Here is a 27,914-nt window from a genome sequence, read left to right as displayed (position 1 = left end):
CACTTATTTTTTAATTCTTTTTAATTTACATTAACCTCCTAAGGCCCAAACTCTTCCACGGCATGCATTTTTAATTTCTCTTTGATATTTGGGTATATTGGGGCCCGATGAATGTAAAAACAAAGAATTACCAGATTTTTATTTTTTTTTTTACCTTATTTTGGTTTAAAAAAAAAAATAAGAGCCACATATGAGGATATTTGTTTAAAATTTTGATAGAACAGTAGCATTACAACGTCCTCGTAAGTGGATATCAGGTCCTTGTAGAGCAAAATTGAGTATTTTGGTCTAAATAACCCAAAGTGTGATGTCCACATATGTGGACGCCAGATCCTAGGAGGTTAAATAAACTTTGAAACATTATTTTCCTGCAAATTAATGACTGTGTACCCTATTCGCCTCCGGTCTTACAGGAAGTTCTTAAGATAAGAAGTCCTTAATGGCCCAAAAGAATGGACATAGTAGGAAAACCTGTTTCAGACTTTGCAGAAATCAAAAGAAATCATCAAGAAAAACTATATTAGCAACTATTACTGTATATCTTAGATATTACATGGGATTATAAATCCCGTGAATCCTGCTTTATTTACATTTTGACTCCTAAAAAGTCCTCGCACACTGCGCTGCCTCGGTAGCCTTAACAAAGAGCACAAAGCACTTTAAATACAACACGCACACAAACACACATGGCGTAGCCAGATGAATGGCCAGGCTACAACACAATGGTGCCAAATTAAATCACTGATGTCAGTGTCACCACGTGAGCCCAACAACACACACTCACACGCATGCAAGCATCACCTAATAAGGACCTCTTTGTTTGGCGGCATAATGTATTCTGGATCAGGAGATATCGGTTGGGGTTGGAAGGTCTGCACGGTCAATTTCAGTTCATTATGCAAATCAGCGTGGCAACAATTGTTCTCGAGCCAACTTGGTATGATTGCTGATTTCATAATTTGCTCCCTCTCCCTTTGGTCCTCTTCAGATGTTTTTGATTCGTTTTGTTCAGCAGCGCCTTCATTTCCTCGATGCATCCTTTACATCAAACCAAGCTCACTCAAAGGACTGCTTACGTAAAAGCACATATACACCAGCTCATTATATCAGCTTTGATTACAATATGCTGTTGCAGGAGTCGCAGAAATGCATCCCCCCCCTCACTTTCTCCACTTTAAGACAGAAATGGCATCAGGTGCTAGCGAGTTCAGACACACAGCTATTACTTCCACTGCTGCACACATGCTGCTCGAGGGCACCTGTCTAAGATGAGAGTGTTAGCAAACAACCCAAACAGGTGGCAACATTTGTGTCACTCAAGCATGAGCTTGTCAAGGCTCGTGCTTCATCTGTGACCTTACATACACAGCTGTACCAGGGTGCTGCGCTCAACTCACTTCAGTGCTCAGGAGAATCGTACCTGGTGCTAAAGTTGTGTGAGTGTTAGATCTCGATAGCAGCTGCTCCTAGTAGACTACAGACTGCGCAAGGTACCGAATAGGTATGATCACGGGACTCTGTGAAGTGACTGTGTTTATGTGGAGACATATTTTATATGTTATTACTCTTTAAGGGCAACTGTGAGCTCATGAATCAAGCCTTGGCTAATCTAGGTGTGAGGTGAAAAAGGTTTACAGAAGTGTATAAAAACAGTATTTTTTTATCCTGTCTTCCTCCCTTCACCCCCAACTGGTCGCAGCAGATAGCTGCCCTTCCCTTAGCTTTGTTCTGCTAGAAGTTTCTTCCTGTTAAAAGGGAGTTTTCCCTTCCCACTGTCACCAACTGCTTGCTTAAAGGGGGGCACTTGATTGTTGCTGTTTTCTCTGTATTACTGTAGGGTCTTTATCTTACAACATAAAGCACTTTGAGGTGACTGATGTTTTGATTTGGTGCTATTGAAATAAAACTGAATTGGATTGACTATCTAAATACTGTTTGCACACATCTCAAATCTTTGGTGCCCTTGTACTGGTAGATTTGAAGGGTCAGAGTCCAGCTCTTCAATACTCACCAGTCTATTCTAAGTCTGATACACACAAGGTATTTACAATCATATGTCACGGACTCTGCATATCTTAAATCTTTGGAGCATCTCCATGCTTTGGTGGTGGGACATACACATAGTTCAAAGCTTTCAACCGTCTGGCATGCTATCCCTCAATATATCCACTAGATGGCAAATATGAAAGTTCTTTCAGAAAAGGTATGTGGAACAGCTAAAGTCAGAGCCCCTCTTTTGTTGCTGACTCATGTGAATGTTAGTCTCAAATCTATAGAGACAGCAAACACACATTAGAGTGTTAATTCCTTTAAAATAAGTAGGATTAAACATTTGTATGTGTTCAACATCTAATCTTAAACAGAATGATAAATATTAGATTTATTGTCTTGAGAGACATACATGTCATACGGTTCCAGACATTTCCAAACTCCTTCCTTTTCATCAGCTTTGGACTATGAAGTCTTGCTCTTGCGTTGTAGCCGTGGAGCTTGGTTGAGCGCGTAAACTTCCACTAGGATGGACTCAGTCATTGCTATGGATACTGATAGACGCATTTGCTTGCTCAGCTGTTGGGCTACTTAACGTGGCTCCCTCTCTGCAAACGCTCTTTGCAGCATTCGCCAAAAAATAAATAAATAATGAAATCAAACAGCACAGGGAGCGCGATAACGTCTTTAAAAAGAAGGAAAAAGAAATCCTAAAAAAATTAAATATAGATTGAAAGTGGTTGTTATCATGTTATCATTTTTCTCCAAGCCCCCCAAAAACTGTTCAAAATGCAGCTCTATTATTGTTGTGACTGTCTTTTATTGCTGAGCCTGGCACAACCATTTCTTTCGTTTAAAAAAACAACTGATTTCCACATCCATCATCTGTTGTGCGTGACCCTTAATATGGCGAATCTTCCACGCAAGCACATAAAAAGAGGCGGAGAGGTTAAGGCAAGGGTGTATTGGAAATAATGGCACTGAGCCCCGGTTTGTTTGCTCGTCTGTCTCCACGCAGACTCTCAACGCTGCTGCATCCCAGGCTCACCAGCATCACCAGGTGCAGTGGAGCAAAACCTACTATACGTGCGTGACAGGGAGGGGAGGGAGGGGGCGTTGTCGCTGGGGCCGATGAAACAAGAGGGAGAGAGCGAGAGAGAGAGAGAGAGGGGGGGTTGGCAAGGTGGCGGGATTTGTGTTGAAGCCTGTTCTGTCAGACATGCGCAAGAGCGTCAGCAGCAGCAGCAGCAGCATCACCACCATCACCACCGCCGCCGCCGCTGCGCTGCGTTTCCGCCTTGGCTGAGCGGCGCACACAGTCGAGAGGGGAGGGGAGGGACGCCGCGAGGAAGAACGGAGACGCAGTGGGGCACAGCACGGACTCCAAGGAGCAAATTACACCGACGCACCAGCACCCCCACCGCCCCCTCTCCAGAAACACCTCAAGCGGCGACCTGACCTGTGCGGTGCGCGCGTTAAGCTTTCCAGCATGGAGACTGCGATAAATAATAAGCACTAAAATGTGAGAGCCACAGGGGGGAACAGAGCGCACGCGTGTGTGTGAGAGAAATAAAGTGGCCATTCCCTTTATCTTTTTTTAAAATCATTATTATTGCGGGTGATTTCAATTCTGTGTTCTGCAGTCTGAAAATGAAGAAGTTCAACATCAGGAAGGTGCTGGACGGTTTAAAAGAGGTGTCCTCCTCCACGCCGTCTGTCCAAGTGGGGCCACAAGAGAACCATCTCATCCAGGAGACCCTCCAGTCCGAGCATTTCCAGCTCTGCAAGGTGGGTGAGACTGGAGATTTTTCTTCTTTTTTTCCAATCATACAGCTGTTTGCATATTGGCTTTTAGCGCTAATGATATTTATTGCAGGCAATGTTTTGCACTTATCCCATCTCAGAACACGGATGGTGCAAGTGGAGCTCCACGGAATTATTTATTAGCCGCAAAGCGTTTTACACTGCAGTCTTCTTCTAAACTACAACAAGCACGTGTTCATTAAAGATTTAATGAACATTTGGCGAGCAGCCTGTCCATTTCAGAAAGATCACATCCTATGCGCATAAACAGTGCAACATAGGCAGCTACGATGCGCATGCTGTTTGGCGAGTGCGCTGCACCGACCAGCTGCAAGTTTCTATTCGATTGTTTATGTTTTTGTTAAGTAATTTACTTCGAGCTTTTTTAAAATCATCGAGCAACACGGGGTATAGTAGGGTTAGGGTTGCGCCAGTGTACTCTGTGAAAATCCCGGAGTTTTCTGCATGTGCGCATGGCATGAACTGTCATATCGAGGGGTTGGGCTGAACTGATCCCCTCTTGCATAATCTGTTGGTTTGGATTAGTAAAACATTGGTTTGTGATTGATGTGCGTGTGTAAGCGAACGTGTGGCAGTGTGCGTGTTGTCTTTTCCACGCAGTGTCTCTCCATTCCCTTCTTCTCCCTCGTCTTTTCTCTTTCACACATCCCTGCACCCCCCTCCGTTCGGTCTCCCTCATCCACACCTAAACACAGACCACTTTATCCCCAGATCATTGGGGACTGATGGCGCCTGAAGTGAGTGCAGGCCTGCTTGGGAGATTAAAAAAAAGACTCGCCCTCCTCTGTCTGTATTGACCACAGTAGTAGATGTGATAATTGGGATAATACCCGTCCAGTTTACATGACGTGCATGCTACTGTTAAGTCAATTCAGAGTTTCCTCAGCAGCTTTTCTAATTGCCCTTTTAATAGACCCCACTGTGTGCTTCTCATTGATTTCCCAACATATTTAAATTGTGTGCTTGTGAAGCTTTTTTGCTTATTCCACCTAATGTTTTTGATATATTTGAAATCATCTATGTGTGATATCCTTCGTTATGTCTGGTTGCTGGAAAAAAATGACACTGCCATTGATTTGCTTTAGCATATTTGCACGATGAAGTCTTTTTTTGTGTGTTAAAAGACTTTTTGTCCTCGTGTATTTTAGTAGTCACATAACAGAGGTGCAAATCCAGGGAGATTAACATCAGTAAGAAGTGTTACGTTGAGAGCGCGTGAAGTAAACACGGGAAAATAATCTAGAATCATGTCAACATACCCGAGGGCTTTGGGGACGTTGGGGTTTGGTGACTAGACAGACCAGCTCAAAGACTGCAGGTTTTATAGCCACGGCAGCCTAAATATGTCTGTCAACAGCAAGACGTCTGATTGAAGTGCCTTTGAACAAGACTTCAGGCTCACTCTTGCACCTTTGCTGTCTGTCTGGACAGGATCTCTCTGTGTTGTCTCTCTACAAGGAAGGCAGGTGTCTCTGCTGCACCGAGTGCTTCTTATGTAATGTACTTTAGCCTTCTGTCACTAAGCAAACAAATCCAACAGCCCACCGCCGGCTGACTGATGCCATAAAACTACCGTCACAGAAATGCACAGAGTGAACCAGGAACACCTTATAATGCGTCGCATACCGTAAAGAAGAAACAAAAGCTAATCATAACCTGATTCCTCCTTATCCATGTTTTTTTTTTTTCTCCATGTATTTTATTTCCAGACTTTAAGTGTTATCACGACTTCACGTGGGAGGCAGCGAGAGAAGGAAAACAACATAAAAAGAGGGAAATGAGAGAGAGATGAAATCTCAAATTAGGCCAGTGATTATAAAAGGAACCAAAAAAGCGAGTCCAAATATCATACCTATCATTAAGAAAAGGATATCTGTGCACAGAAAGAGTATTTGTTCCATCTTTTTTTTATTTTTTTATTTTTAAATTTTCCCTTGTCTGCACATTTTCAGTTTTTATATTTCTGTCATAACACTCTTCGCATCCATCTGGGCCATTTGTTTATCAAAGTCAGGTGTGTGGCATCCACTGACAAAACAACACCCCTGCTGTGAAATGCAAATTGATATTCTCTAACACATTTTCTTTTTTTTTTTCCTTCTTTCTTCTTCTTCATTTTTCTACGTATCGCACCAGACTGTCCGTCATGGCTTCCCCTATCAGCCGTCGTCCATGGCTTTTGACCCTGTGCAGAAGATATTGGCCGTTGGCACCCAGAGTGGAGCTCTCAGATTGTATCCTTTTACTTGCCGCTGAGCCTCTATGAGCTGCTGTGGCCTGTGGCAGCTCCTTTGGGTAGGTGCATCCCTGTGAGGCAGCAGCAGGTAAGTGAACAGTCCCCTCAGCTGCTGTTGTCAGACGCTCCTGTATGTTGGCTGGTTTTCAGTATCTTAGAGGGATTTTAGAAAGATGGGTTTCTTGGGTTTGCGAGCTTCAGTGTTTGATTTCTCTTCAACTTAAAGTCCAACATCCAGATATTATCCCAAGGCGAGACAATGCATAAAATATAGACCACATTTACCTTCACTGAATTTCACAGTTTCTCTGTTTTTTAGACCTTGACCGTGCTACATTCTTGCACCCTTGTGCCGAATGCTAAATGAAAGCAAAGCCCGCACAGACCCCACATATTGAAATACGTGTTGCCGTTCGGCACAAGTGTTAGCTCGCATCGGCTTTCTTGCAATATGAGGACGTTAACACAAACAGGGACAACAGCTTGCGATGAAATGGCACCACGGGGAGTCATATAACTTCAGAGAACGCCCGCGAACTTGCCTGCCTGTGTGAGGCCACTTTTACAGGTCCTCTGTGTGTTCTCCTGCCTGTCCGACAACCTTTGCCAGCTCATTACGGTGTGATTAAGAGCGGTCCGCCTGGCTGTCCCTCTTTCCCACCTGCTGGCAGGTATGGTTGTGACTCAGTCTCGTTCACCTTGCACTGGAAAAAAGGGAGGATGATGATGAGCATGAGAGTCTACTGAACCGTGTTTGCCAGATTTTTTTTAAAAAGATGGGCAGCCTGTGTACCTTTTAAATGTTTTAAGACAGACTGAGTGAGATGGTAGGCACACCACATTTTAAAACGATAACTGTATGTTCCTAAAGCTTTACAGATTCAAAATAAACCTTAACTGGACTAGAGCAGATTCGATCACTTGTATTAGTAGATACAAGTAGAAATTCCTGCTTTGGTAGGTGAACTATGTTAAGGTGGATAAGCTCAATAAGGCTTGTGTCTTGCTTTCTGGTACATTACCCATTACTTCCAAAGTAGGAAGAAGAAGTTTATAGCGAGTCAGCCTATACTCAGACTATACCGACTTTGGTCGAATGATCTTGTCAGATGTTTCCTGCTGGCTGTAATTGGTCACTTTGAAACTGAATGAACTGAGGGATCTCTTTTGTGTTTGAGTGATGTGGATCAGATAGAGTCTTATCAGAGTCAGTGGAAGGTGAATTGGGAGTCATCTATCTGCTCCTTGGTGTTGGTTCTCCTCCCCTGTTATTTTACTGTTTAGTCAGCCCTGTCTCTTTATCTGATGACAGCGACACCACTGTGGCGCAGATGCAGGCGGTGTAGTTCGAGCTTTTGCGATTCATAAATTGTGCAGTGCTGAGCTGCCGGATGTGGGTCTTGTGGCAGGTTGTGATTTCGTTGAAGTTTTGGCTGGTTGCAGGTTTTGGAAAGGCATCCAGGGATTCCCTGTGCTGATACACATGGTCACATCTACGCCCTGGCGGGCCATGAGAGGCTTCTCATGGATATCGACGTCTGTGTGAGTGTGTGTATATGTGTGTTTGTTTGCCTGGTTGGCCTGCCAGGACATTTGGCTGCACCCCTCTTCCATGAAGGATTACAGGAAGTGGCAGATCAAGGGCCTCAGCCTGGCAACGTGGCAAAGCACTGAAAATTACAGCACTAACAGGAGGCGTGCACTGATGTGTACACATGTGCGATACATGTCGGTGTTTGTGTTCTCTGAGGATATGTCTCATCCCTGTAGACATAAAGCCAATCATTTCTGTGGTCCCCCAAAACTGCCTCGTATTGGCTGCTCACCACTCACTCTGCCTCTGGCTTCAGCGTCCACCTGGGAAGATGACAATGTCCCTTTGGTGTTATCTGGAGGAGGGAAAGACGGGAAATAGAGAAAGAGCTTGGCTGGTGAGCCCGTGGAAAGAACAGGCCAATAAACCAGGAAGAGCAGAGAGAGAGGGGGAATAGCTAGGGAAGAGTGAGAGAGGCAGGCTATCCCTTTTTTTCAAGATCTAATGGCCAAGAATAGAATCCTTATTGATCTGTGTGTGGTAATGCAGTGAGACAGATATGCCCAAGTGCACACACAGAGACACACACTCAATTGTTTTCTGCACAGTATCTCAACAGCAAAAAGAAGTCATGAGCATTTAAAAAAAACAACGGGATTTGCTGTGCAAGCAGTCACCCCACATTAGCTATCCTTTGGATTAGCTGTGTATTTTCAAAAATAAGCAGGATTGCAAAATGCTGAATTAATAAAGCAGTGGTTTTAGTGATGAGACAGTGTTTCTGAGGAAGGTGGAGGAGCAAAAAAAAAAAAAGCTTCCTTGTTTCCTATGCCCTTTATTTCTTGGCCAAATACTTTCTGATGACGCTACTTTTCAATGAACACTGCAGAGGCCCTTTTAGTGTTTACCAGGAGGTTAACCACAAGGCCATCAACATAAGACAAAAAGATGAGAAGATTAGCTTTTCACCGGACTAAAAAAAACACTGTTGCAATCTTGGCTTCCAGCATTCATAAAAAAGAAAAGATTAAAAGATAAAACGAGCATTTAGCTTGAAACCATTCTGCAATGATGCTCTTGCTTCTTCCTCCACACCTCTTTTTAATGTGATGCTGTGGATCAACATGAAGGGTAAAAGTAAAAAGAGGATTGTGTTAAATAATGGTAGTCTCAGTACTGAGAGTAATGCTAGTTTTTGCCTTAATTAAACCGCATGTGCCAGCCGAGCTCCATCATACGAGTCTTGTATAGCGCTTTTCTGCTCTACTTGAATACTCAAAGCACTTTATACAGCATGTCTCATTCAGCCATCCACACACACATTCGCACAAGCACTTTTTTATATGTCTAAGTGCTCTCCGTATAACATTCACACTCAGGAGCAACTTGGGCTTCAGTAACTTGTTCACTATCATCAGGATACTTTGGCATACCAAAGACAAAACTGACACTAACCAAGCGTGCAGTTAATACCTGCTATAATTCTCTTAGAACTGTTAGCCTTTATTGTAATAGACCAGTTGTAGACAGGAAAACTGGGAGAAGGACCAGGGGCAGGGCTTTGGAGCGGATTCAAACGCAGTGCTTAACCCATTAAAGTCTTTACATTAAAAAGTGCTATATCCTGCATAATAATTCAGTTCCAATTCAATTTTATTTATATAGCGCCAAATCACAACAACAGTCGCCTCAAGGCGCTTTATATTGTAATGTAGACCCTACAAAAATACATACAGAGAAAAAACACAACAATCATATGACCCCCTATGAGCACTTTGGCGACAGTGGGAAGGAAAAACTCCCTTTTAACAGGAAGAAACCTCCGGCATAACCAGGCTCAGGGAGGGTCGGGGCCATCTGCTCCGACCGGTTGGGGTGAGAGAAGTAGTCGATATATGAGATTGCAGGCGTATGATAAGCATGGGACAAGTGACATCAACACATGAATCAGTTACCTGTAGTTTAGGATCTCCAACTTCAGTATATTGGAGTAATCAAGTACAATCTAAAATGTGTCAAACTGTCAACAACTGTGAAAATCTTTTGCTCATTTTTGGTCAGATATTTTCTATGCTGTGTCAGCAAGAACGTGTAATACTGAACACGATTTTAATCAGACATTGTTTTTGCGCATTAAAGCAACAGTATATAGAAACTGAGTGTCCGGCTGACAGAAAACATGGACAGTTTTGGAATGTTATAACACTGGAGCCAGAGTCATCTGTATGTATTTCAATTTCTGGGTGGTCTGCAGCAAATGTGTTTAACACTGTGGCAGCATCACCTCCCCAGAGAGATCGCTCTTTACTAATGGTGGCCAGGAGAAATGGCAGCGCTATAACTCAGAGACTCCCTGTGAGCCAGCAAGACGCAGATCAATAGATCAAATTGTCAGTCCATGCTCCGCCAGATTATCTCATCGACAAACGCAGGACATCATAGGCCTCACACGTCCAAATGGAGGCACACAGGCACACACACAGAAGCGCGTGCGCTCATCCCCAGAATTATTATTTCAGAATAGCTGTCCGGAGGTGGCTGAGGTAACATGCAGTTGTGCCTCTGCACATATGCACACGCACGATGATAGATCAGTTGTACAGATGTTAATGAATGCGGATTCAAATAACGTGTGACGTGCACAAAAGGGCAAACATTTGTATATGCGAGCAGACACTGGTGGATGCAGAAACGGCGCGTGCATGCACGCACGCATGCAGATTCTGATTCAATGAGTGAGTGTGCTACCCTTCAACGTTTGCCCACAGTCACTTGAAAATCTTGCTGAGACGTGATCTTAATGACACAGATTGTTTTTACTTAGCAATACAAGCGTGAATTTAATTGGTATAATATGCACCAAAGGAAGTGTTCAGTTGTAGCTCACAATCTCTACAGCGCTTCATCATATGTATGCGAGGGAAGTTCTTATTTTGATTAAACTCGCGACTAAACGTTATTAATATTTCCGTGTATTTCAATATATGTGAGACTCTCTTGGAGGATTCCAGTGATATAAGTTCTGGGTTATTATTATTATTGCTTTCATAGTACAGTTCGACTTTAACAAATAATTACAGTGACCCTCTGGCTACTTTTCTCTGCATAGCTGCACTATCTTTAGAGATAAAGCTAAAGCTTGTTTTCAGGTCATAGACCATTTATTCAGTTGTTAGGTCTTTTATCTGTTTTGTTAAAACTTTCTTTTCTTTGCTTTTTTGTGGTGTGATTTAGGTTCTTAATTGCAAGCAACTGAGTGTAGAAGGGAAATGCATATTATATATATTGCTGACTTAAACATCAGTGTACGTATTTCTTCACATTTCATATAATCTGCTCTGGTGGAAAGGTCTACAAAATTTACAAATGTATAGTTTGTTTCCTTCTCAGTGGCTAGCTGGAGAGCTGGCAGTAGCATATGGGGGATGAAGGATTGTTAAAGTGGTTTGGTATCACAGAATATAAAGAGGGATTAGTATCTCATCCCAGTGGACCTCATTTTACTTTTCATACAAGTAGAACAAGGACTGGGGGAGAGAAAGAAGAGAAAATCAGTTGAAATTAAGTCTTAAAACTGCCAGTCGATATAACTGTGTGATATAGTCCAAAAAAAAAAAAAGTCTTGAAAGTTTAGCCCGTGGTCAGGTCACAAGGGAACTTCCAAGATGTGGCTTTCATGTCAGTTCTGTGCACATCAACTTTACACTATTACCGGAACAAAGAGGGCATGTGTTTGTGGCTGTGCGCTGTATTGAAGTGCTGTTAATCAAAGACCCCTTATGTACCAGGTTTGAATCTTTCATGCCCTCCCAAAGCACCCAGCGTCCTCTGTTCTATCGGTTCTTAGAAATGGAAAACAAATTTTGCTGCATCAGTACCGCAACAGTGTTTTTGCTGCTTCCCCCTGTCCAATATCCTGACAGCGTGTTCTGCTTAAGTCCTTTAGCCTTGACAGGCACCAAATGGGATCCGGGTTTAGGGTGATTAAAGTTGTGCTGCCATGTTGCTTCTCCTCAATAATTTAGTGTACATTTATCTCCAGCTCTTACTCCTCTTGCTCCTTGTCTCTCTGCTCTGTTGACTCCTGCCTTGTCAGGGATGATGAGTGTGTGTATGTCTGCGCATTAAAGGGAGGCATGTGGCTTTGATGGTTTAAACCGTTTGACCAGTTAACTAATGGAAAAATGCACATGTAAAAGAAAAGTAAAGTTCATCCAGACACACAGGCCTTCCTACTTACCATGACTCATCACATTTAAGGTGGGAACTTGAAGGACTGCTTAATAAGTGTTGTCTAGAAGCTTTTGACCAAAGGCACATTTTACATCTGCTGGTTGTTAATGCATGTGCACTTTTTCATTCTTTTGTCTGTACACTGCATGAAAAGAAACCAAGCTATAAGTAACAGGGCTCGCAAAATCGCTAGCCCGACGTCCCGGGGCTAGCGATTTTTCCAGTCGGGCTACCAAAATCTATCTCTGCCCGGCCCGTCGGGCTATCGTAGGAAGGGAAAATATATGTCAATGCTTTTGCATTCTTTCGGAAATTTCGTTTGAATTTGCTTGTTTTTTTTGCTTTCACTTTGCAATCGCGCGAACTGTGTATAGAGAGCGACAGTACTGATTGGTGAGTGACGATAATTTGCGCACCAATTCCTCTGACATCGTCTTATCAATCGTTAGCTTACTATGCAAACATGACAAGTGAAATCTCCCGCAGCAAGCTTAAACATGTGAGAGGTTGATCGCGCAGAGAATCGCTGAGCGTTAAGTGAGTGCGTGTGTAAAAGCAGCAGGATATATATTTTAGTTCTGCTGAGCCAAATAAGACAGGTCAGGGTGAAGAAGTGACAGCCAAAGAAAAGGTTACCACAAAACGGAAAAGTTATGACAAATCAGACTATAAGGCAAAAAATAAAGTGCAGCTTTATGGTTTCATGGACAAAAGAATTTCTGTGGCTGCAATATGACAAGCTAAATAATAAACAGGGGTACACATAAGTGGTCCGCAGGTGCATTCGCTGTCAAAATAAAAAAAGGCGCACAAGATAAGAAGTTGCAACGCGTGTTTGCGTACATAAGATTTTCTGGAGGAGGACAGACATTTGTTTAGAACTCTTAAAGATGTCGAAGAAGCAAGCTCCTTTAAGCAATTACTTTGGTGTTCCTCCACCTCCAAAGAAATGTCAGAAGGACTCCGAACCACAAAAGAAGCGCGTATTCTCGGAAAAGTAGTTGCAGGAGGTGAGCTGGCTTCAAACAAATGATGAACGCACAGAGATGTGGTGCGGAATGTGCCGTGAAAATCCCACTCTAGCGGACAAAAACAGTGCATTTTATATGGACGCAAACACGCGTTGCAACTTCTTATCTGGTGCGCGTCTTTTATTTTGACAGCAAATGCGCACATGCGGACCACTTATGTGCACCCGTGTAAGTAACATAATGTTCTGCCGGGTGTGTTGTTGGTTTTCCCTCGATTTCTGAGTCGACAAGCGCCTTTGTTACTGGGACCAGTAATTTTAAGAAAGACCCCCATTAGAACCCATGAGAAATGCAAGAAATGCATTATTGCTCAGTCTGCAATATCTTTCCCAGAACAAACACCAATTGCAAATAACATACTAAAAATAAACCTGAAAAATCTGTTTAGAACAGCGTACTATGTTGCAAAGAGTGAACTACCACTGGCAAAATTTAGCAGTCTTTGCAAACTTCAAAAAGCAAATGGCCTAGATCTTGGTTCCACTTGCCTCTTACCCGTGACTTCAGTGGAAATTTCAAATTCAGGATCTGACACAGGCTGATTCATGTTCTACACAGTTCTTACAAGTTCATAGAAATTTCTGTTCAATTAGAACCAAGTATTTGAGTTGATGATTGTAATTTTTATACAATGTTGTAATTTGTGTTTCAACAATTTTTTGATTAATGTTTTGTTTCCGTTACAATATTATACTTTAATGTATAATATTGTAAAGGAAACAAAACAGGAAACAAAACATCAATCAAAAAATTGCTCTCTTTTTTTATTCGGGCTACTTAAATTTATTTTGGGCTACCAAAAACTGAAGAGTCCCTGCCCGAAGGGCTACCAGGGATTTTGAAATTTTGCGAGCCCTGAGTAATGCACATGTACTGACTGTTTGATGCAGAGTAGCAATGCCTGAGAGGTCACCAACCTGTGCACTAATTATTCCCAACAGACGGGAGACGACGCTTGAGTGGCTCAATGTAAATACACAGTGTCACGTGGGCTGGAGAGAATAAATAGGTTTATATTTGAACACACGCACTGGGAGAGTGTACCTATTGTACTGGATGTTGACCGGCTTTATTCTGACTGCTTGTGGACAGGTGAAGCTACACTGACTGTGTTAGCTGTAATTATGAACTGTAAGTAACCATGAAAAGATTGATTTTCTCTCTGACCACTTTAACATGGGTAGAAAGTCATACTAAGGTGATCTTAGTGGTACTAAGCAAATCCCTATGTTGGCCTGAAGGAACCTTAGTTATAAGGTTAGCTAACATTTTCCAGGACAGTGGAGCAAACGCAGTAGGAAGTTTGGATTGACATTTTTAATCCTGCCTGCAAAACTCTAATTGATGTGGTCTAAGGACCTTGTAAAGAAAAGCGTCTGGACTTCTTTAAGTTGCTTGAAGATGTTTCACCTCTCATCCGAGAAGCTTCTTCAGTTCTAAGGGTCAAATGGTGGAGAGTCCTAGATTTAAGCCGTGTGGGTGTGTCCCCCCAAGAGGTACAATGGATCCCCTAATGATCCTCTACCTAATCACACGAGCCAAGGTGTGAAAACGGGTGTAGGTCACAATCAGCCGAGGTTTCGGGTGAGCTCATTGTTAAACCTAGCCCCACCCTATGATGTGATTTCCTGAGGTCAATGGCCCAGGATGTGAGTGGGCGTTAAGGCGTCTGGGAAGGGAAACCAAAAACTGGATTATAGATGGCAGACAGTTGGTGTCGTAAGCCACCGCCTCTGTGCAAAGATGGCCGTTGAGAGTGGACATAGATGGCTTCTTTCACTTCTCTTTCAAACCATCTGTCTTATCTGTCCGAAATGTGAACGCTGGTATCCTCAAAAGAGTGACCTTTGTCCTTTAGATGCAGATGGACAGCCGAGTCTTGTCCCGTGGAGGTGGCTCTTCTATGTTGTGCCATGCGTTTATGAAGTGGCTGTTTGGTCTCTCCCACAGGGCTTAAATCTGGGACTCCCCACCATTTGACTTTAGAACTGAAGAAGCTTCTTGGATGAGAGGCGAAACGTCTTCAAGCAACTTAAAGACGCTTTTCTTTCCAAGCTCCTTAGACTACGATGACCTGAATGACTGAGAACCTTCACAGACATCTAATTGAGATGAAAGGTGTAAACATCCATCAGCACAACAACACAACACTGAAGGTAGAGTGGGTCATCTACCAATTGAAAGGTTGATGGTTTGATCCTGGGCTGCAGTTCACATGTTGAGGTATGTGTACGTGACATAGAAAGAAATACTGCTCTAGGAATGAGTGGACGAATATGGGTTTTCCTAAAAAGTGCTTTGAGTGCTCAGTCGATGGACTGTTGGAGTAGAAAAGAGCTATATCAGTGCCAGTCCATATGAGTTGCTGTATAAATTAGAGATGTATGTAGGAATTTTAAGGGCGTGGAAGCATGTCAGTATTTACCAACAGTTACAGTTTTCATGTTCAGTGAGATATTAAGAAAGGCATTTCGGGCCCTCACACTTTCCCTTTTTAGCTGTCTAATCAATTTGCTGCTCATTTATCGCTTCATTTAACTTCATTGTTGCTTTCATCCCATGTCTTAGCAATATTCTCAGTGAGTGTAGTTCTATTATAACCAAAGCAGTGGCCAAAACTGTGAAAATATCACCCATTTTGTAACATACTGATAATCTTTGATCCGAGACGTGAGCTCCATTTTAACCACACCACGCCCAGTACTCTTGATAACATACTCGCCGCTGTGCTGCTCGGCCTAGCGAGTGAGTGACAGTCAGAGCGCGCAGCTCTGTCAGAATGTTGTGATTTACGACAGGATCTATTTCGCACAGCTGCATTTTCAGCATTGGCTGGGCCACTTGTGAGGATCATGTTCCTATTGTATTGATTTGCACTCGTGTAAGTCCTGGTCAATATTCTTCTCTTAATGTAACGGCATCCTTGCAACCAAAAGCTTTGACCACTGTCCGGTCCCTTGTCGTCAAGAGTCAAGCATTAAAAGTAAATACCCTGCACACTCTAATAGATTGTTTGGTGTCATTGTGAATGGCTTCCGATTAAGTGATGATACTTGTGGTAACCCTATGCTTCCTATTGATTTCATTTGTGAGTCTGTCGCTTTCATTATCGTAGCACTTTGGTTGACTCCCCGAGGACTAAATGCTGGTGCTTCAGAAATCATGTAAACCGTTCGTTTCTTTCCTTTCAAAGCTAAAAAAAAAAAAAAGCTCCAGATTGCCCTTTGCCTATACAGGGAGTGCAGAATTATTAGGCAAGTTGTATTTTTGAGGAATAATTTTATTATTGAACAACAACCATGTTCTCAATGAACCCACAAAACTCATTAATATCAAAGCTGAATGTTTTTGGAAGTAGTTTTTAGTTTGTTTTTAGTTTTAGCTATTTTAGGGGGATATCTGTGTGTGCAGGTGACTATTACTGTGCATAATTATTAGGCAACTTAACAAAAAACAAATATATACCCATTTCAATTATTTATTTTTACCAGTAAAACCAATATAACATCTCCACATTCACAAATATACATTTCTGACATTCAAAAACAAAACAAAAACAAATCAGCGACCAATATAGCCACCTTTCTTTGCAAGGACACTCAAAAGCCTGCCATCCATGGATTCTGTCAGTGTTTTGATCTGTTCACCATCAACATTGCGTGCAGCAGTAACCACAGCCTCCCAGACACTGTTCAGAGAGGTGTACTGTTTTCCCTCCTTGTAAATCTCACATTTGATGATGGACCACAGGTTCTCAATGGGGTTCAGATCAGGTGAACAAGGAGGCCATGTCATTAGTTTTTCTTCTTTTATACCCTTTCTTGCCAGCCACGCTGTGGAGTACTTGGACGCGTGTGATGGAGCATTGTCCTGCATGAAAATCATGTTTTTCTTGAAGGATGCAGACTTCTTCCTGTACCACTGCTTGAAGAAGGTGTCTTCCAGAAACTGGCAGTAGGACTGGGAGTTGAGCTTGACTCCATCCTCAACCCGAAAAGGCCCCACAAGCTCATCTTTGATGATACCAGCCCAAACCAGTACTCCACCTCCACCTTGCTGGCGTCTGAGTCGGACTGGAGCTCTCTGCCCTTTACCAATCCAGCCACGGGCCCATCCATCTGGCCCATCAAGACTCACTCTCATTTCATCAGTCCATAAAACCTTAGAAAAATCAGTCTTGAGATATTTCTTGGCCCAGTCTTGACATTTCAGCTTGTGTGTCTTGTTCAGTGGTGGTCGTCTTTCAGCCTTTCTTACCTTGGCCATGTCTCTGAGTATTGCACACCTTGTGCTTTTGGGCACTCCAGTGATGTTGCAGCTCTGAAATATGGCCAAACTGGTGGCAAGTGGCATCTTGGCAACTGCACGCTTGACTTTTCTCAGTTCATGGGCAGTTATTTTGCGCCTTGGTTTTTCCACACGCTTCTTGCGACCCTGTTGACTATTTTGAATGAAACGCTTGATTGTTCGATGATCACGCTTCAGAAGCTTTGCAATTTTGAGACTGCTGCATCCCTCTGCAAGATATCTCACTATTTTTGACTTTTCTGAGCCTGTCAAGTCCTTCTTTTGACCCATTTTGCCAAAGGAAAGGACGTTGCCTAATAATTATGCACACCTGATATACGGTGTTGATGTCATTAGACCACACCCCTTCTCATTACAGAGATGCACATCACCTAATATGCTTAATTGGTAGTAGGCTTTTGAGCCTATACAGCTTGGAGTAAGACAACATGCATGCAGAGGATGGTGTGGACAAAATACTCATTTGCCTAATAATTCTGCACTCCCTGTAAATAGCCGATTATTTGGTAGGTTAAGTACAAGCTGTTGTTTGCAACTTTCCAAGAGAAGGTTTTGGCGCGTGCTGATAGCGCTCCCCTGTCAAGGGATATAAATATCACTTCATCATACATGCTGGAAATCCGGCGTCTTGTTGAAATATCACTGTCATCTAACAAATCATACATGACGTCAACAGAGAACACGCAGTATGGGTTTAATTTAAAGGCATTTTTGAGGTTGAATGAGAATGCGATGTCCTTCGATTACCGTCAGTACACACAGTGTGTGCCAGGGGATTGTTCTGGTCTGTAAACACATGTTTATCCTCACGTCTGGGAGGGTGAACATGTGTCCTGAGCATGGCTTTTTGGCCTGCTCTCTACGGTAAAGAACTGATAACACAAAGCAAGAAGCAGCTTGTGCAAGAAATCGTAACTGCATAACTGTCCCGCACATGCTTTGCTGTCAAAATGACTGGACTGAATTAAAGGCTTCTCCTCGAGTGGATAAAAACGCTTCATTTGATGAGCTAAAAATAAGCAAAAAAAAAACCAGAGTGTTTGTTCAGGTTCTTGTTTCAATATGACGTGAGCGGTTGAGACTCGGTGGTTTTGCTTGACATTGTTGTTAATGTGTGGAACTGTGGTGGGGGTGAGTCAAACTTATGCTGTCAGGTTGGCACAGTCCCTGTGGTGCTTGTAGGGGGACTGGCTTACAGAACGCTGTGAAGCACAAAGATTTTGTCATCTTGCTTTTCCCCCTGCCTTTGACGTGACCTCCGGGTCTCCGTAGGGCCGCGACTCTGAAATGACTGTGAAGTATTTGTCTCACTCTTTTCTACATTTTCTTCTGTTATGCATTGTGCTTTTAAAATGTATTTTATTTTATCTAAGCTCCTGATTTTGCTACTTATTCTCTGCAGCCAATTATTTCTGCTCAACCACTGTAGGCAGTCTTCCACTCTGTCTCAAGGGCCGCTGCTGCCTCCGCATTAATGTTTCATATGTTTCCTTATGATTTGGCTTTGGAACACTCTCCTCTTCCAATCGCTTTACCCAGACATCCAGGAGCTTATCTTGCGAGAGGTGACGCGCATGTTAATGTTCGCCACATGTGCTATGTGCTTTGTTTCCCCAACACAACGGTTATGACCAATTAAGCATAATTAAAAGCAAAATGTAAAAAGGCCATTACGCCAAAAACAGATAGATTGTTAGTTAATGATGTATTATTATGTAAATCTAATTAAATTACATGAAAATTACCAGTGTTTTTCACACGTTTAAAAAAAAAATTGATCTTTAAAATACAGCCTACAGGTAAAGTAAACATAATGACATTTTGTAGTACATAGCTACATTTATCACCTCTTCAAAATCATAAAATTAGAATCACAAATTCCAGATTAGATATCAGGGATTAAAATCTCCATTAGGAGTGGCAGGTAGCCCCAGTCCTGTTTAAACCTCTTCCTTCTAGGGTGTTTGCTTTGCTTTCTTTTACCCTCACGTCCTCAAGAGCTCTCCAAGGCCCTGACAAAAAGGCTTCTGGATGGCTGTGAGCCAGGGAAAAGATTTTTGAAAAGGTTTCCAAATGACTTGAGAGTAATCGTTCCCCTGTAAGGAAAATCACTCAAACAAGTGGTATAGATTTCAAATCACTACCGATGTGTCCAGGACCGACTGTTCCAGCAAAGTCATCCTAATAGCACGTCACTTGCTTTAAAAGAAGTCTAAAACAACCCAACATGTAGTCAGAGGATCTTAAAGTAACTCTTGCAACTGTTGTTGTTCAAAAAATCTGAAAATATCACACATTTGATCTGAATGGGAAGCGTGGCAAGAAGAGTTTTTGTTGTCCAGAAAGAACAAAACTACAGTTTGCCAATGAAAATGATTAATCAGGTCTTTTGGAATAAAGTGTTTTGGAGTGACAGGTCAAAGATAGATACAGAATTGGCGACATAAACGGTAGAAATGTTTGGCATGGGCTGAAGGCAGTTTTTAAGTGCAAATCATGGTGTTGGGAAAGTTATGGTTTGAGGTTGCCTTGCTGCCTCAGAGAACGGGCAGCTCGAGTCACTGACTAAAAATAAATCCTGATATCAAAAGGGCGCTTGCAGATAATGTGAGGCCAGCTGATGATTCTGTAAGCATGAATACATAAAACATGTAAAGCTGCAAATCAGCCAAAACCTGAGGGCTAAAACCAGATTTGAACCTTTTGCGAGTGTGCAAAGGAGGAAAGACAGAAAGGTTCCCAAGGCGCCAGAACTTGAGGAATTGCCTGTCACTGCATTTTTATGCGCTGAGATGTGGGTGTATGTGTGTGATAAAGACTCTTGTAGACAGAGACATGCATACATGCATACAGTAGGTAGGTGTCCTTGCCTTGCCTTTTCTATATTTATGTGTAGTTAACCTCAGCAAGGCCTTAACGTTCACACAAGTGAACCATCTGTTATGACAGACACACAAAGTTTCCTATAGTTTTATTGCTTCACAGCTTAGGTCCAAGACGTACGATTATGCAATTTGAGTCTGAGTCTTCTATGTCATGCTTTTTATCTTCTTTGCTAAAGGCTAATTTCTACATAGTCAACTAAATCAGCTCCAGCTGTAGAATATTAGCGTCTCTGTCAGCTCTAGCTAACAAACCTAGACTGCCAGTGTGGACATGTGGGTTATGTTGCTCATAAGCATATTATGGAAGATATAACTAACTGCAACTAAGATATTTGTCGTTTAACTGCTGCAAAAACCTTCGAGCAGGATAAATCTGGTCCTACTTGTAGCACATGCTCCGCGTTGCACAGTCAGTGTTAAGCAGTGTACACCAGCTGAACAAAGTGTGTATGACACTTACCTTAAGATAATACTTTGCACAGTCATCTGAAGCTGCTCATGGCTATGTCCAACAGAAAAATTTCTCACCACGCTGGAACGACCTCTCAAATGTTCTTTTTTTTAAGAGCTCTGCTCCTGCACTGGCCTTACACACATAAATTAGAATTGTATGTTTTGTGTATATGTAACATGTTAGAAACTTAGTAAAGAAACACACTAGGGGCAGCTGTGCCACAATAACAAAATAGCAGCACTTGTATGGCTGTCACTGTGCATTATTTGTCAAGGAGAAAGTATTTGACATAAAATAAAGTGTAGCTGGTGGGCAGTGTCTGGGGAAAGATGATGTTAGAACAAACAAACAGGTTGTATTTTGCTTGCTTTTTTTGCTGAATCATGTACAAGATGCTTTGCTTTGGTAAGACTTAATGTTGTTAATATCTCCTGATAGGACAGAGTGTAATAGCATCTACAAAAAAAGGGGAAAAAAGGAAATAAATAAAAAAAAAACAACCCTCAAATGTTTTACTTTTATATGAGAAAAGGCTTCATTAGCCCATCTGCAAAATGAGTCCCTGTATTGTCCTGCAGCTTCTGTGGTTTCCATGGTCACAAAGGGGGCAGCGATGGAAAAGTTAAAACATAACCATGTACATTTATAAAAGCAGAAAGTGCACTCTTACAGCTTGCTGTTGCCACTGACTTCAGTAATGTGTCACCAAGGTCTTCAGTCTGTCTGAAAGCATCCAAGTAGACAAACAAATCCTATTTACTCTCGATTTAAACAATATGAATTTCAAATCTTTCTGATTACCACGGCTGCTTTTGCAACAGTGGAAATTGCAATTGAGTGTAGGAGGCTGTGATATATGTGGCCTCTCACTTTTAGGTAATTTGACTGGTATAGGCCTTTCACAGTGCTTGGAGTGTCTGTCATTGCTGTTGCTAACATTTCAAAAGCCCCACCCTGAATTTAAATCCACCTTTTAGCCCTGAGTCTAGCTTTCTTTTTTTGGGAGGAAGATATTATTTTTGGTCCCCATGCCCTGCTGAAGTGAGCTCTGTGTTTTATTTTGCTGTGCTTGCCCTACATTTACATTATAATCTATTCCACACGAATTGGCCAAACTTAGTTTGATCGCAGATTCATGCACTGGAATATTGATTTATTTCACCTCCCTCGACTGAGAGCACTGGATGGCTTCTGTGTCTCTTCCTTATGCTGACAGTGACATTGCAAACAAATGTTTGAAATTTTCCCCAGCTCGAGAGAAAAGGCTCTAAATGTCCGATCAGTGACTTAAGCCTCACTGCTGCCAGCCTAAATAAATGGCATTTTGTAATGGAGTTTGCTTGAGTAAAGCCAATGTCCTAAACTTTAGCCGACTGAGACTGCGAGCCTGGACTTGGCACAGTCTTTGTCTGTCAATAAGAGCTCCGCAAATCCCGACGTTCGCCTTCCTCCGCTGGTAGCTGCAATGGTATTTATCCCCCTGTTGCTTCTCTCTAGGCTGCTCTTTAGTATGCAGTCCTGCCGTGTGCCTGCAGGCAAGACACGCATGTCACATGACGCGATGACTCAGGCTTTAATGCTCTGCCACATGGCTGGCATGTGCACAGGCCCCCCTCCCCACTCAGCTCTCAGCCTGTTGCTAAGTGTGACAGGCCTATATTTAAGATGTTTGTCTCTCTGTGGCACGTGACTGGCCGTCGGGCTGCACTTTTGTCTGATATGTGCACAGCGTGGAAGATATTGTCCTATAAAATGTGGAAATGGTGGGGGATGGTTGGGCAAGGATGTTGAGATGCACATCTCAGGACCCGAGGGGATGTATGTGGAGGAGGGCTGACGGGGGAAAATAAGGACAAAATTCTAGACGTGTTTGTCCAGAGACAAAGAGCTATATGTCTATGTGTCTGTCTGCTGTAGCATCATCCAGCTGGGAGTTGGCAGACTCCATATGAGGGGACATATACTGGGATTATTTTTGTTTTTCACAAGCATGGAGACTTCTGGGATAACATCAACATGACGCAAAGCTGTCAAGACATAAATACCTAAAAGTGGTGCAGATGTGTCCTTGGATTGTCATTCATTGCAGCACAAGCAGGCTGCAAGCCCTACAGCTATAGGAGACAAGATGACAATCAACAGGAAGAGCAGAGGGATGATCTCACTGCAGACTGATGAAGTTGCATCTAAGTTTAGAAAAGTGAAGAGGAGGATGAGAAATTAGAGGGAGATAAAGTGTACTGTAGGAGTGTATGCATATGGACGCTAGCCATAGTGGTTGCAGCCATTCAGCTCTGTGACTCAGAACTGTGGTGCTGTGTGGGTGGGGTTTGCAGAGATTGGAAGGGCAAAAAATTGGCTTCTGATCTAACTGTAATCAGACCTCTGTCCAAGCAGAAGCCACCGCACTTTGGCCATTTGTCTGCTGTGACAGCAGGTTGAAGTGTCAGACCCCTAGAGGGCTGGGAGACCCATCGCTTCTTACTCACCACACAGTGCACTGTAGATCCGCCGGCCTGCGTCAAACAGAGCATCGTTTCTCTGTTTGACTGTATTCGAGCAAGGACTGCCCGTGAAAGAAAAGGACAGCTTCACAGCTTGTGTATCGCCACTTTCATCCCTGTGATGAAGCAGCTAATTTGTTTGATAAGCCAGAAGCCCCCTCCATCTCTCAGGCGACCAGCAGGTGTGAGCGATGAACAAGCGGTAGGAGAGGTCTCAGTAAGCCACGCCGCTAGGCCCCCATTAAGCCTCGACTGGGGTCTATTGGCCTTATTTCTCCTCCTGTCTGGCGCTTGGCAGTGCTTTTGCTTTCACATTAAAAGTGGGCGTTGATGATTGCCAATAACACGATGAGGCGGGGGGTAACAATGGTGAGTGCATTAACCTTTGCGGCAGACCTCAAAATATTAGCATCCAGACAGATAATGAATGCAGTTAACTACTTCACTGACGGTTACATCACCGGTTTAAATGCAAACAAAACTGAATCCTTTAAAGAAGAGTATTGTTAGGTTTCATCTCACTCTCAGGCTGATCCTTGTGCACCGATCAGCAGCTGGCCCAGGTGGTCATTTTTAGAAACTGTTGCTGCAGTATTATGCATTTTTAATGGCTGTGGCCATTGTATTAGACTGTGCTCTTTAAGTATATGCATTTAATGTATGTAAATGCCTGTCCTTTATGAGAGTTCATGGGTGTGTGTACAGCTGGTGCATTCTGCATGCATGAGGTGTCTTTACTGCCATTATAAGGAGAACTGCTGGTTCAGTGTGTGTGTGTAAGGGTCTATCAGCATATAGCATGTGTGAGTTAGTATATGAGTGTCTGCATTTCTGCTTGTGTACCAGCTAACAGTGGGACTAATGTGATGCAGCAGCTCTGGGCTTCAGACAGAGTCCCTGAATCATTTCTGAATAAGCTCTATTGGGCTCAGATTCCCAGAGGTCTCTCCAATAATGCTTTCATCATGCCTGCGCTTCTTCCAAAATTAATTTGAGGATTTGGCAAGCCTTTAAAACGACGATCCAAAATAAAAGTGGAAACAAACAACCTGCAAACGGATATTTTACAAAGAATTTCCCATTTTTTAAATCATTTTATTTTAATGTTCGCTAGAACCGTTAGAATACACACAAATTGAGACATGAAATGCCGGTACCACACCTGGACTGTGCTGAAATCACAGTCAAAGACTAGTTAGACGTACGATGATGCCTCGACTCCTATATTTAGTTTGACTTTATATTGTCTGTACATTAACTTTCTCACAAACATTCAAACCACCATTTTTTCCCCTTGTGTCTTATATTTTCCACCAGCTATTCTGAATAATGAAGATTTGCTCCAGCTTAGTATTAAATCTGCACGGTTCACACACGACTTAACATAAACGTAAAGGGTAACTTTGTTCCTAATAGCTGAATCCAATTACTGAACCTAGGGAAGCAAAACTGAACATAACACACGTAAGACAAGGGACTATCAAAATAAAACAGGAAACGGTGAGACGGAGACCTAGACTTAAGACATACAAACCTGACGCAGGGAAGAAGTAAACGCAGAGACGTTACTAAAAGAGAACAAGACTCACTTTACACAACAGGCAAACCAGAGAACCAGAAAGACAAAACCAGAAGAATATAAGATCGAGTGTAAATCTGTCAGTATAATGGAAAAACAAAAGGAACAGCTAAAAAAAACTTGTAATAAAGCAACCAAAGAGCTTTTCAAGGTGAATAAGCAGGGAATCCTTGACTAGATGAGTCAGGTATTTGACCTTGATCCAAAACAGCAGCGTTTGGCTTTGTAAAGACGTTACTAAATGCAGGGAGAAACCACGAGCAGGCGATGATGGTAGTATTCTTGCACTTGCAGTATTTTGTACCGATGCCTATTGTATACAATGCAACATGTGCGTGTGTGTGTTGAAACCCAATCTTGACTCAAAGTCTAAAAAAGCACCTACTTGAGATTAATTTAGTTTCAAACATAAATAGTAAGATGAGGAACCTGAAGAACAAAAATCTGTTCAAATAACGGATTGTACTAGACTTCATAAAAGGTTATTTTATTTATTTTTAACATGCTTTGCCTGGTTGGTGCATCTACAGCCATACTTGGGAGTTCGAGTTTGAAAAACTGCATAAGAGAGAGAGACAGACGCTCTGGTAAAATATGTGCAAACAGACACGCATGCATTACACATTCACACAGACATCCATTGTCCTAGTTTCAAAACACAACACATCACAGCTTGTGTGTGTGCAAATGCATGTTTTAGTTGGGCTATGGGCAACTTGGAGGAGTATTGGAATAGGAGAGAGGGGGGGAGTAAGTTGAAAGACACATCAGACGGAAAGGCGATAGAGATAAAAATGACAGCAATGGTACGAGCAAGAGAGGCGGAGAGGCGACAGAGGGGATTAGCAGCAGAGCGAGGAAGACGTGCTTTCTTTTTTTGTGCTCTCACTCTGTTGCTCTTTTTCCTGTCTTTCCCACGCTGTATACACATTGCCCAAAACTCAGTGGCGAAACGAGAAATGTCACGGCCTGGGCGCCCTCCACAAAGCGCGGCACATGTCTATAAACACCCACCGACATGCGCACATTCATAAACAGCAACGACTTACGCAGCTGTCTTTGTTGTACCATGCACTCACTTCAAATCCATCCCTGAAAGCCTGCATGTGCTGTGTGATGTGACTGTGTTCGCCTGACTCTCTCCGTTTTTTTTCCCCCTAACCTGCCTGTTATAATCCCTGGAAGAAGCTCAGGGAGACTATAACTGCGCTGCATGAAGGAGATGGCACACAAACATGTACTGTAGTGTTTGTGCTGCAGTCGGAGGCACATATTTTTATATTGCACAGATGGACATGTGAGTCATCAAAGCGCTGCTGTTTAATTAAGTGCATGGCGCATTTGCCTGTGTGAATATGCATTCTTCTCTTTTTAATCCGGTCATTCAGTGAGAATATCTTCCTTTTCGGTGCCCCGAATTGCTTTATCCAATTGAATGCATCTCCTGAATTAATCCACAGCTGCACTTACAGGTATTAAAATGTACACTTATCCATCCATCAGTGCATTTTATAACAGCTTTGCCTGGTCAGGGATTTTAAAGCGTTTAGGCTGTTTTGGTCAGCTAGCAGTGTGAATTAAAGCTTTAATTGAAACTTTATTGATTTTTTAAATTTTATACAAATATAGTTGATCTTATTCAAATTGATAAAGGTGCCCAGAAATCATCATGATACCAGTGAACCTCTCTATTATATTAGTTGCCATACCAAATGTGGTGGAGTAACCTTGGAAATACATTTTGTTTCCTTAGAAAATGCCTTGAATGACTAATCAGAAATGAAGTAAATAACAAATGGTTAAAAAGAATGCACCACCAGAAGACCCGGAAACAAAACCAGCACATCCCCGGCACTACCGAGGCAGCATGGACACCCAGAGAGAGAGTGTGTGTTGCCTTTCTGAGATCACAACAGCAGTCTCCTTAAGCGGCGTCCTAGCTGAAACAGGGTGAGAAGCAGGGGACGTTTGGTCAGATTGCCAGGGCTAACACAGAGATAGACACTCATACTCACGTTCACACCTAGATCCAAACTACAATCACCATTTAACCTCCTTTGCATGTCTTTGTCTTTGTGGGGGGGTGGGGGGGAAGCCAGGTCTTTGCTGAATAGTACCGCAGAGAAGTGAAGAATTCAGCTTTTTGCTCAACAATACTTCAGCAGGGCAGATGGCTGCTCACATCGGAAACCTTAAACCTTTGTCCTCAAGTTGAAGGACACCTTCATTACCGGCTGTGGCACACTGCTGCCTCAGTGTATGCGTGCATGCGTGCAAGTTCACCGGTAGTCTCCGGTTAAGTGCTGCGAATACTTGGCCTTCTGTCTCGCATTAATCAAAGAGCAAAGGACAGCACTCAGATTAATATTTTATATGCTGCGTGACACTTGGCAAGATGCCCTTCTCCGCTGTGCTACGGGCAAACTGACAACCATACAGTGTACCAACGATGCCTAATTAGTCCTAAACCAGACACAACAGAATTATTGCCAGCAGGGAGTGTGGTACGAATACCTCGATTCATCAGCCCGAGTAAATCTATGGATTCCATTCTCGTCATTTCAGTCATCAAACCGATGATGATAACATCATTTCTTCTTCATAGTTTTCTTTTTAATGATCAATTCTTTACATATATAATTGCTGAGGTGTGCATGTGTATATATTATCAATCAGATACTGCTGCGTGTCTAGCAATACAGCGATTTTTGCTTTACTTGCAGCTCACAGGTCCATGACCTTGAGAGCACAATCTGGCTCTGCATCGGTTGGCACACAGAAACACATTAGTGTCCAATCTTTACTAATCTCCCATGATCCTACCTTTGAAAGATTTGCTTGATATCAGTGCCGGGGGGAGTGCATGCCTCAACCGCAGCATGTAACAGACCTTTATTTGAAGCAGGATGATATCAGAGGCATCATTTGCCCTGTAAGGTTATTGCAGGGGCGTGCTGTAGTTGGTGCAGTTGCAGTGATTTCTTCCCACAGTCCAAAAATGTGGTTGTTACACAAAAATGTAAATTAACTGTAGTTGTGGATGTGAGACTCTCACTGCGACAAGCTGTCTTGCCTCTCACCTTAACTCTCGAGTACTAAGCTCTCCAGTGTCTCCTAGCTATCTGTGATTAGTTGAAAACTAAGCACCATCTTTGAACACATTAGTTTTGAAACGTCCAAGGAACTTCACGTACCATAGCTCGAAAAGCAGCTAAGAAAAAACATTGGGTGGAAGTAAGAAACTTAAGCATTTTTTTTTTTTAAATTTCAGTGGACAGAAATACTGGATTTTGTAAAAGGGCTTGCATTATATATTATATTTCTTCCTTAGCTTATC

General features: G+C 42.6%; 1 protein-coding gene across 1 annotated transcript in view; it reads left to right on the top strand.

Moving 5' to 3' along the window:
• The first annotated feature begins 3,153 nt into the window (after nucleotides 1-3,153).
• Nucleotides 3,154-27,914, top strand: part of stxbp5a (syntaxin binding protein 5a (tomosyn)) — a 108,616-nt gene continuing 83,855 nt past the window's right edge. Inside the window, exons 1-3 of the mRNA XM_084953875.1 lie at nucleotides 3,154-3,511; nucleotides 3,633-3,777; nucleotides 5,950-6,047. Coding sequence (XP_084810001.1) covers nucleotides 3,640-3,777; nucleotides 5,950-6,047 — 236 coding nt within the window. The 5' untranslated portion in view covers nucleotides 3,154-3,511; nucleotides 3,633-3,639. The remainder of the gene's footprint in view (nucleotides 3,512-3,632; nucleotides 3,778-5,949; nucleotides 6,048-27,914) is intronic.

This window comes from Perissodus microlepis, chromosome 15 (genome assembly GCF_051167445.1).
Source record: "Perissodus microlepis isolate ML-2025 ecotype Zambia chromosome 15, ASM5116744v1, whole genome shotgun sequence".
In the NCBI taxonomy this organism is placed as follows: domain Eukaryota; kingdom Metazoa; phylum Chordata; class Actinopteri; order Cichliformes; family Cichlidae; genus Perissodus; species Perissodus microlepis.
The sequence above is the reverse complement of the archived record's forward strand: the minus strand, read 5'-3'. Positions and strand labels throughout refer to the sequence as shown.